The sequence below is a fragment of the Labeo rohita genome, chromosome 25 (assembly GCF_022985175.1).
Source record: "Labeo rohita strain BAU-BD-2019 chromosome 25, IGBB_LRoh.1.0, whole genome shotgun sequence".
Lineage (NCBI taxonomy): Eukaryota > Metazoa > Chordata > Actinopteri > Cypriniformes > Cyprinidae > Labeo > Labeo rohita.
In genome coordinates, this window is record NC_066893.1 from 24,697,397 (window position 1) to 24,708,864 (window position 11,468).

At 26.3% G+C, this 11,468-nt stretch overlaps 1 protein-coding gene across 1 annotated transcript in view; it reads right to left on the reverse strand.

The window, feature by feature from the left end:
- pnpla2 (patatin-like phospholipase domain containing 2) overlaps positions 1–11,138 on the reverse strand; it is a 15,956-nt gene extending 4,818 nt beyond the window's left edge. The window contains exons 1-7 of the mRNA XM_051099133.1: positions 10,666–11,138; positions 8,197–8,429; positions 7,962–8,027; positions 1,961–2,173; positions 1,793–1,853; positions 138–314; positions 1–51 (exon numbers count right to left, since the gene is read on the reverse strand). The exon at positions 1–51 is cut by the window's left edge and continues 82 nt beyond it. Coding sequence (XP_050955090.1) covers positions 1–51; positions 138–314; positions 1,793–1,853; positions 1,961–2,173; positions 7,962–8,027; positions 8,197–8,429; positions 10,666–10,852 — 988 coding nt within the window. The 5' untranslated portion in view covers positions 10,853–11,138. The remainder of the gene's footprint in view (positions 52–137; positions 315–1,792; positions 1,854–1,960; positions 2,174–7,961; positions 8,028–8,196; positions 8,430–10,665) is intronic.
- Between the last annotated feature and the right edge of the window lie 330 nt (positions 11,139–11,468).

Sequence of the window (11,468 nt, forward strand, 5' to 3'; positions counted from 1 at the left end):
TGCTTAGCGACTGCACCAGACTCCGCCTCTCCCTACAGGCCTCCACCAGCGCTGAAGAGTGAACAACACTACAGTAAACATCTCATACATTACAAAGGTACCTCAACGAGTACCAGAGTAAGTTATCATCTCAGTACCTTTGTGTACTCTAGGAGGCAGGTGTTCAAAGATGTGTGCCTCGATGCTGGAGTGATCCTGTGTTTCTCTGTCTTCTCTGTTCTCGGACTCTTCTTCATCCTCACTGTCAGACTCTTCCTCGGCCCCTGCACCAGCTACGGCCAGCATGCGGTGTGGACCTCGATACTGTAACAGACCTGAAACAAAAAACATCACTTTCTGTAAGTTGTATAGACGACTTTTATTAGGTGTTTATGGCATTTTATGGCATTTATAGCGATTAAAGAGGAACATTCTGCTAAATGAGTCACGGTTTTTGTCAAAAACATTTGCATAAAGTTATTTATTAAAAAATTTGCATAATAGTATTTATAAAAATCTCTAATCTCTTTAATCTCTCTATATTTTTTACGTTTTGTATATTTAATAATGTTTAAAAATGTTATATGTATAAATTACATAAATTATTAATAATAATTAACTATATATAAATAAATGTATATATCATATATCTATATATAGTTAAAATAATTTAATATGTAGAATTATATTTAATTTATATAAAGTTACTTGTATATATAATATATTTTAGATTTAGGAAACTAGCATTAATTTGTAATTTAAAATTAAATATTTATAGCATTGTATAGCATTCAAAATTAAATATATATAGAATTATATTTAATTTATATTATATAAATTTACAAAAATTAAATAGAAATTAATTTCATTTTTTCATTTTTGATTTAGGAAAAAAGTATTAATTTTGATTTATTTAGGGAAAAAAACAAAAGAATATATATTTAGAATTATATTTAATTTATATTATATAAAGTTACATAATGTTAGAAAAAATTAAGTGTATAAGTAAAAAAAAATAACTATACAGAATTACTTGTATATGTAAAAATATGAATAATTTAATGTATGGAATTATATATAATATATATACATTTTTGATTTAGGAAAAAAACATTAATTTTGATTTATTTAGAAAAAACAAAACAAAAGAAAATATATTTAGATTATATTTAACATACATTACGTGTGTGTGTGTGTGTGTGTGTGTGTGTGTGTGTGTGTGTATATATATATATATATAATTAATTATATAATATATAAAGTTAAGATTAACTGTATAAGATCAAAATGTTAAAATTAAGATATAAGATTAAGATGTTAAAATTAAGTGTATAAGATAAATTAATAAAAAAAGAACTATACAGAATTACGTGTGTGTGTGTGTGTGTGTGTGTATATATATATATATATATATATATATAAATATGAATAATTTAATGTATGGATTTATATTTAATTCGTATATATATACATAAAAACTATATTCATTAAATATGTATGATAATTAAATATGTATGATAGAATTATATATGATCTGTAGTGTCAGTATTGGTCACTAGAGGTCTCTCTAACACCAGTGAAACTTTCAGCATCAGCTCGACTATTTGCTTCGCTACAGTGTTGATAAAAAAATAATCTTCAGCAACACAGCTGTTGGCCAACAGACAGATAATAAATGCCATTCCATAAACATCCCGTGATAACTGCAATACCTTTCCATATCCAGGACTAAAATAAACCGATTTGGTCTGGTGAAATATGCTGACGTACAAAAACACAAATCTGATCACTGACACATTTACAAATGACTCACCGTTCTTCTTGAGGAAGTGTAAAGCATCTCTGTATCCTTGCTTGCACATGTTCTTCATCACCTGAGGACAAGAAAAACAACAAAATTAATGTCATTTGGCAGTCAGTGTGTATTTTTAGGCTGTTTGAACAGGGAGGATGTTAAATGAGGTGTGTATGTGTGTGTTACCAGTGGATCAGGTGGAAACAGCGCTCTGGAGACTCTGTAGAGGTTGGCCAGCGTGAACTGAATGGAGGTGTTGGTGAAGCGCAGCTCATGAATGTTGGTGGAGCTGATGTCTCGCGGGCAGATGTCACTCTCGCCTGAAAACGGAGACACCGTGATGGTGTTTTTCAGCTCGTACTGAGGCAAGTTATCACTGATGCCACCGTCCACGTAGCGCTGAAAGACAAACACAGAGACCGCCTTTATTTCATTTTCATTCTTTAAATGACTTGTTTAATTAATGCTATTTTCCTAAATGCATTGCTTGCCACTCACTTAGGTTTTGTTTTATTTTTTATTTTAATCAGTTCATATTACTTGTTCACTCTATTTGCACTGTAGTTGAATAGCAAACTATATATAGAATAATATTTATAAAACAGTATGTACATATTTAACAAAAAATTATTTTTGATGTATGAAAATAGCATTAATTTTGGAAAAAAAAGCTACTATATATATAACACATAAACATAAACTTATAACATATATAAATTAAATCAATAAATGATTAATAAAAATAATTTTAAATAATAAATGTATATATTTATATATAGTTTAAAATGATTAAATATATAGAATTATATTTATATGATATAAAGTGACTTGTTTGAAAATGTTATATGTATAAATTAAAGTTACTTGTTTTTATTCATTTTTATTAAATACATTGTTCAGTTTACTCTGCAATTTAATTTAATTTAATTTAATCTAACTAAACCAAACAATCTTAACTTTACTGTGCATTTTTTTGTTAATATTACTTGTTTATTATTTATTAGTTTTGTTAATTACATTGTTTAGTTTAATGTCCATGTTTAATTTGATTGTTAATTTACTCTTTCATTTCATTTCATTTCTTTTCATAATTTTGGAGTGCAGCTTAAAACAAAAACAACAAAAATAAATACATTATAAAGATAACTAAACACTAATATAATTTGTGTATTTTTGTTAATATTAATTGTTTATCATTGATTATTTTATTTAATTATCATTTAATTTAATTGTCAATTTCATTCAAATGAAATTTAATTCAAATGTAATTTAATTTAATTTAATCATTTTAGAGTGTAGCTTAGAAAGATTTAGTTTATTAAGCTACACTCTAAAATTATTAAATTAAATTAAATTTAAATTTAATGGGTGCAGTAAAATAAACAATGCATTTAACAAAATTAATAAACATTAATAAGTAATAAGTAATGACAAGTAATATTACCAGAAATTATTATTGTTTAACGATCATTATAAATTAATTATTGTTAGAAAGATCGTTTAGTTTATTAAGCTACTCTCTAAAATGATTCATTTAACTTAACAATTAAATTAAATGTGAACGATGATAAACAAGTAATAACTAAAAAACACAAATTAAATTATTAGTGTTTAATTATCTTTATAAATTATTTTTTGTTAAATACATTGTTTAGTTTACTGCCCCAATTTAATTTAAATTAATTTAATTTAATAATTGTAGAGTGTAGCTTTCTAACAATAATTAATTTATAAAGATAATTAAACACTAATAATTTATTTTCTGCATTTTTGTTATTATTACTTGTTTATCATTGTTCATTCATTTTGTTAAATACATTGTTTAGTTTACTGTCCACATTCAATATAATTGTTAATTTAATTTAATAATTTTAGAGTGTAGCTTAATAAACTAAACAATCTTTCTAACAATAATTCATTTATAATGATCATTAAACACTAATCATTTCTGGTAATATTACTTGTCATTACTTACAAACTAAACAATCTTTTTAACAATAATTAATTTATACAGATAGTTAAACACTAATAATTGAATGTAATTTGTATATTTTTGCTACTATTACTTGTTCATCAATTACTTTTCAATTTATTTTTCTTATTTGGTTTAATTTCTCACTCTGTGCAAATGCTTAGGTAAAACTGAAACATAGACAAGAAGAGCTGTGACTATGAAAACAGTAAAATAGATTCAGGTCGCATGTGATGTTTTACTGTTTTACTGCAGTGCTGTTTACAGGCAGAACAGTAGAAAGAACAGCAGCTCTCAAAGCGCAGACAGTCCTGTGAGATTTGCCGCAACAAACACACACACACACACACACACATGCATTATTTGGGATTCTTGTCAGAATGCAGCCAACGCACATCTGCAAACATACAGTAATCCCGGCCTACACACACACACACACACACACTGGCTCTCTCACTGGCAGAGGATGCTGGGAAGGCGAGCCACATCCCACATAAGCAAACACTGACTTATGGACACCAGCTCACTGATTTTACTGATCTGACATCAGCTTCACCTTTCACCTCTCAATGACTAATAGCACAAACACATGCACTTGAACAGTGTCTATCTTTTCTTCTGTTACATATTAATATTTTTTATAGTGTCAAATGAGACACTGGCTGAGATTGAGTTAAAAAAAAAAAAACAACCATTAACAAACATACAAATGAGTGATAAGATAATGAGTGAATCTCAAAAAATAAAGAGAAAGAAATGTAAAAATTAAATTAAATTATGTTTTGCACTGACATTAGTTTTTGTGATAATTAACCAATTTTCTTTCATTAACGTAATGTGAAAAAAATTATGCATTATTTAAATACATTATTTTCTTGATAATTAACCACATTTTAAAGTCTGTCATTTGTTCTTGATAATTAACCTTAAAACTGTAATGTGAGAAAAAATAATTATGCATTCTTTAAATTAAAGAAATATATTTTAATGAAATGTCATTATTTTCTTGATAAAAAAATAATTATCCATTATTTAAATTGAAAAAAATAAATAAGAATTATAATTTAAATGTCATTATTTTTTATATATCTTATTTTTTATATATATATTTTTCTTTATAATTAACCACATTTCCCTTACATTCTCATTACTGCAATGTGAAAACAAAAGAATTCAATTGAAAACAGTAATAATTAATTTAATTAAAATGTGTCATTATTTTCTTGATAATTAATCACATTTCCTTCAAATTCTCAATACTATAATGTGAAAAAAATATATACATTATTTAAATTTAAGAAATATATTTTCATTAAAATGTGTCATTATTTTCTTGATAATTAACCACATTTTCCTCAAATTCACATTAATATAATGTGAGAAAAAAATAATTATACATTATTTAAATTGAATAAATATATTTTAAAGTCCGTAATTTTTTTCTTGATAATTAACCACATTTCCTTAAAATTGTTACTGTAATATGAGAAAAAATAATTATGCATTCTTTAAATTAAAGAAATATATTTTAATGAAATGTCATTATTTTCTTGATAATTAACCGCTTACCCTTAAATGTTCATTTCTGTAATGTGATAAAAATAATTATCCATTATTTAAATTGACCCAAAAATATAAGAATTATAATTAAAATTTCATTATTTGTTATATATTTTATATTATATATATTTTTTATAATTCACCACATTTCCCTTAAAATTCTCATTACTGTAATGTGAGAATAATAATTTTACATTATTATTTAAAGTGGTAAAAAAATGTAATTAAAATGTGTCATTATTTTCTTAATAATTAACCACATTTTTCTTAAATTCTCATTACTGTAATGTGAGAAGATATAATTATGCATTATTTAAATTGAAAAATATATTTTATAAATAATATATACATATATATATATATATATATATATATATACACACACACACACACATTATTTAAATTGAAAAATACATATATTATAATTATAAATTATTTAAATTAAAGAAATATATTTGAACTAAAATGTGTCATTATTTTCTTGATAATTAACCACATTTCCCTTAAATTTTCATCATTTTAATGTGAGAAAAAATAATTATACATTATTTAAATAAAAAAATCTAATTAAAGTGTGTAATTATTTTCTTGATAATTAATAACATTTCCCTCAAAATCCTCATTACTGAAATCTGAAAAAAATAATTAATACATTATTTAAATTGAAATAAATATTTTTAATTAAAACGTGTCATTATTTTCTTGATAATTAACCACACTTTCCTCAAATTCACGTTAATATAATGTGAGAAAAAATAATTATACATTTTTAAAAAAAGTGTCATTATTAATCATGTTTCCCTCAAAATGTCATGTGAGAAAAAATAAAATTATCTTATTTAAGTTGTAAAGTATTTCATTTTAATGAATATATTGTTGTGACATTATTTTTATAATGATTAACCATATTATCCCCTTAAATTCTCATCTCTCTAAGCACAAACAAACAAACAGAAAGCACTACTCAAAAATACACAAACAGTACAAAATTCAAGGAAAAACACAGGAACTAGAGCAAAGATCACAAAACTGGCAAAGGTCACCAAATGGACTAGTGGGGAAATGAGAGAGAGAGAAGGTAAATAATCACTCTACTAACTGCTTTTACATCAAAAAAAAAACTATTTATCCTGGCACAACATCTGAATCCAAATGAAAACTACATCTTTCGCTACAAAAGCATCAGTGAAGGTCCTCGTTACCCAACAACACAACAACATAAAAACAGAAGTAACGCTTGCACAAGCTCTTACAGCATTTTAGCAACATTTCAGAGAGATCTTCATCCTAATTTAGTGGTGTTTACTATGTCAAACATCCCCATCGCTCATATTGCTCCTAAAAATAAGTAATAAACGCATCTTTCATCACACTCTGTAATGCAAGAAATAGTTTTTATTATCTTTACATTATTTAAATTGAAAAAATATATATTTTAATTAAAAAGTGTCATTATTTTCTTGATAATTATACACTTTCCTCAAATTCTCATTACTGTTATGCAAGAATTTAAATTGAAAAATATATTTTATATATAATATTTATATATATACTTTTTTTAATTGAAAAAATATATATTATTTTAATTTAAATGTGTCATAAATTTCTTGATAATTCACCACATTTCCCTCAAATTCTCATTACTGTAATGTGTGAAAAAATAATTCTACAATATTTAAATTAAATAAAAAATAAAAAATATTTTCATTAAAATTTGTCATTATTTTCTTGATAATTCACCACATTTTCCTTAAATTCTCATTACTGTAATGGCAGAAAATATAATTATACATTATTTAAGTTGAAAAATATATTTTGTATATATATATATATATATATATATATATATATTATTGAAATTGAAAAAATAATTCTACAATATTTAAATTGAATACAAAATATTTTCATTAAAATGTGTCATTATTTTCTCAATAATTCATGACATTTCCCTCACATAATCATTACTGTAATGCAAGACAAAATTATTATACATTATTTAAATTGAAGAAATGTATTTTAATTAAAATATGTCATTATTTTCTTGATAATTAACCACATTTTCCTCAAATTATCATTACTGTAATGCATGACAAAATGATTATACATTATTTAAATTGAAAAAAATTGTATTGTATTTTAATTTAAATGTGTCATTATTTTCTTGATAATTCACCAAAGTTCCCTCTTCATATGCAGCAGAAAATCATTTTATAATCATATTATTTTAGTCATTTTATTATTAAATAAATTAAACTCTACCTGAAATAAAAAATATATATATATATATATATATAAAATGAAACTTATTTTATTTAAGATAGTTCCAGTGTTTCTAGTTTTCATTTATTTAAACTTGATGTAAAATAACAAAATTAAAACATTTTTTAATAAAAAAATAAAACCATTATACCGTGTCTAAAAAGGTTATTAAAGTTAAAACTAAAAGTAAAACCATATAAAACTTTTTCATTTCTAAATAAATTAAACTTTAAGTTCCAGTTGCTGCATTTTTGTTTAGTTATTTAGTGAGATCTGTAACATGCACTTGATGACTTGCACATTTTTGCTTGCAAAAAAGAAAGTGAGAACAGAAAGGATGATCACATTGCAGTCATAAATCAATTATGAGCAATTACATCATGATTGGACACTTACCACTCCCTGCAGGGTTGGCGGTATCAGGCCACAGTACACGGGAATGTAAGCACTGCATACACAAGCCTGTACAAAATAAGCACACAAGGGATTTAGACATGAAACCATAATATCAGATGATCTAAATCATGTGCATTTACTGTAAATATCATGAGTATTAAGAGGTCATGTGAGTTAAGTCTCACTAAATATGCTGTGTATGAAAATATCTTTGCGTGTGTGTCTAAGTACGCACTTGCACGAGTTCCTCATTGCTGTTGAAGTGTGTAACCAGCACGTTTTCTCCATCCGTCACACGGGTCAGAGAGATGCCCAGGCGGCCGGTGGCCCGGCTGTGGCCGTCAGGTGGCAGCACGCGATGCATTATGGTCCGCATGATCTTCACCAGGTTGAAGGAAGGGTGCATAGGGCCCAGGAAGCGCTTACGGGCTTCCTTAGCCACGTCAATGATGCCGGCACCCGCCTCTCCTGTCACAGGACCAGAAAGAGAGCAGTTAGTGATCACACGCTGACAATAAGCAACAGGTGGACAAGTATAATCTTTGACATAGATACTAAATATAGATGGACAATAATACCATGGTACTTTGGTGTATACCATGGTATTGAGTGATTAATGTATTCATAACATGGTCCTCTTAAAAAAATATCTTGGTATTAGTGTTATTTTAGTTTCACTGAGATACTGTTAGTTTTTGTTAATGTTTTGAATTAGTTTTGACTTTTATATTTTCTATTATCATTTTAATTTCCGTTAAAGTTTTAGCAATTTTGTTGTGAGTTTTTGTCATTCGTTTTTGTTTGTTAAATGTGTCTATATTTAAGTTCATTTTTACCTTTTTTTATTTTTATTTATATTTTTTAATATAAAAATGTACTTTTTTATTTTCTTTTTTGTTCTACATCAAGTTAAACTAAATGAAAACTAGAAAAAATCTGAAACAAAATAAGTTACATTTTTTATATTTTATTTTATTTCAGGGAGAATTTAATTTATTTAGAAATGAAAAAGTTTTATATGGTTTTACTTTTAGTTTTAAATTTAATAACCTTTTTAGACACGGTACAACGGTTTTATTTTCTTTGTTTAAAAATGTCACTTTTTTATTTTTCGTTTTGTAAATAAATGAAAACTATAAACACTGGAACTATCTGAAATAAAATAATATATATATATATGTTGTTTTTTTTTCAGGTAGAGTTTAATTTATTTTGTAATAAAAATGTTTTATACTGTTTTACTTTTAGTTTTAACTTTAATATCCTTTTTTTTTTTTGACATGGAATAATAGTTTTATTTTTTAATTTAAAACATTTTTTATTTTCTTTTTGTTATTTTAGTACATCAAGTTAAACTAAATGAAAACCAGAAACACTGGAGCTATCTAAAATAAAATAAGTTTTATTTTATTTTTTATATTTTATTTTATTTCAGGTAGAGTTTAATTGATTTAGTAATGAAAGAGTTTTATATGGTTTTACGTTTAGTTTTAAATTTAATAACCTTTTTAGACACGGTATAATGGTTTTCTTTTTCATTTAAAAATGTTCCTTTTTAATTTTTGTTATTTTACATCGTTTAAATAAATGAAAACTAGAAACCATGGAACTATCTGAAATAAAATAAGTTTTATTTTTTTATAAATATATTTTTTCTTTTTTTCAGGTAGAGTTTAATTTATTTAGTAATAAAAATGATTTATATGGTTTTACTTTTAGTTTTAAATTTAATAACCGTTTTTAACATTGTATAATGTTTTATTTTTAGATTTTTTTAAATTTAAAAATGTACATTTTTTTATTTTCCTTTTTTTTGTTATTTTAGTACATCAAACTAAACGAAACGAAAATCAGAAATGTTGGAGCTATCTGAAATAAAATAAGTTTAATTACTTTATATTTTATTTTATTTTAAGTATAGTTTAATTTATTTAGAAATGAAAAGGTTTTACACGGTTTTACTTTTAGTTTTAACTTTAATAACCATTTTTTGACATGGAATAGTGGTTTTATTTTCTATTTAAATATTTACACTTTATAATTTTTTTTAGTACATCAAGTTAAACTAAATGAAAATGAGAAATGCTAGAACTATCTGAAATAAAATGTTAATTTTTTAAAATATTTTTTTTTATTACAGGCAGAGTTTAATTTACTTAATGAAAAAGTTGTATACAGTTTTACTTCTAGTTTTAACTTTAATAACCTTCTTTTTGACATAATATCATGGTGCTACCATGGTATTTCAAACAATATTTTTGGAAGTACATTCCAGAACCATATAGTAAATGCTATGGTACATAAACTTAAGTGATGTTGTAAATCTGAAAATACCATGGTATTACCATCTTCACATGTTTTATAGTACTTGAATGGTGCCTCAATCAAAGAATACCTTCTACCATGGTAAATATCCATAAACATGCTCTTATACAGGGTAGAAATGATTTAATTTAGTGTATTGGAGCACATTTTACATTACAAGACACTATCTCAGTGTAATTTTGTGTTTCTTTTTAATACACTAGCAATTTCGAAGTGTAGTAAGAACATGGTAAATACTATGGTATTTTCAAATTTAAAGCACTATGATATTTAGATGCCACTGCATGATATTTGCATGGTAAATGTTCAAAAACACCATAGTAACACGGCACCGTGTACTTTTTCTTCTTCTAAATAACAAGTATAGATCTGAGTTTACCCAAACAGGCACCGCTGACGAGCGCAGAGGCCGTGAGCGCGCCCGCGGACGCGCCGTAAATGTGACGCGCATTCTCCACCAGAAACGGCGCGTGCTCCTGCAGACAGCTGGCCACTCCGATGTGATAAATACCCAGAAAACCACAGCCTGCGAAAGAGATATTCCACGGAGAGTCGAGGGGAAACATGTTGAGTTCTCAAATCTTTCTCAAAAACGTCAATAAATCCTTCTACTTTTGTTTACAGTCTGTTACGCGCTTGAGGCATCGCGGATGATCCATAAATGACGTTACAGCGAACTTATAACGTTTCTAACGACTTAAACACTACCGTCAAGCGATTAAAAAGTTATAAAGTGATGAACAATCACTGACGCAAGACCCTTGAATGCGACCTGAACTTCTGTTTTATCCGCTAGCTTGTTAAATAACTTTACGTACAGTGACCGGTGTTTTGACGTGCGCGTCATCGTCACAAAACAGGTCACAAACATCAACGGGGAGGAGCCTGTTGACATTGGGCGGGGCTGAGGCGATATTAGCCAATCAGAGGCTGCGCTGGTGAACTCCATCCACTTTCTCTCAGCTGTCAGTTGAAGTGTTTCCTCGAATGTGTCCAGGGACGTCAGTCACATGTACTTATCAGCTGTGTTTTGTTATTGAATGTATTTTTTCTATTTTATTATGACGTACTTCTGTGAAGTTTGCAATGGCAAGGTCATTTTGATTTAGACATCTGTTTTTACACTATTCATTAAATGTTGCTGACAAATAACATTAAATTTTAATTAATTAGTGTTTAATA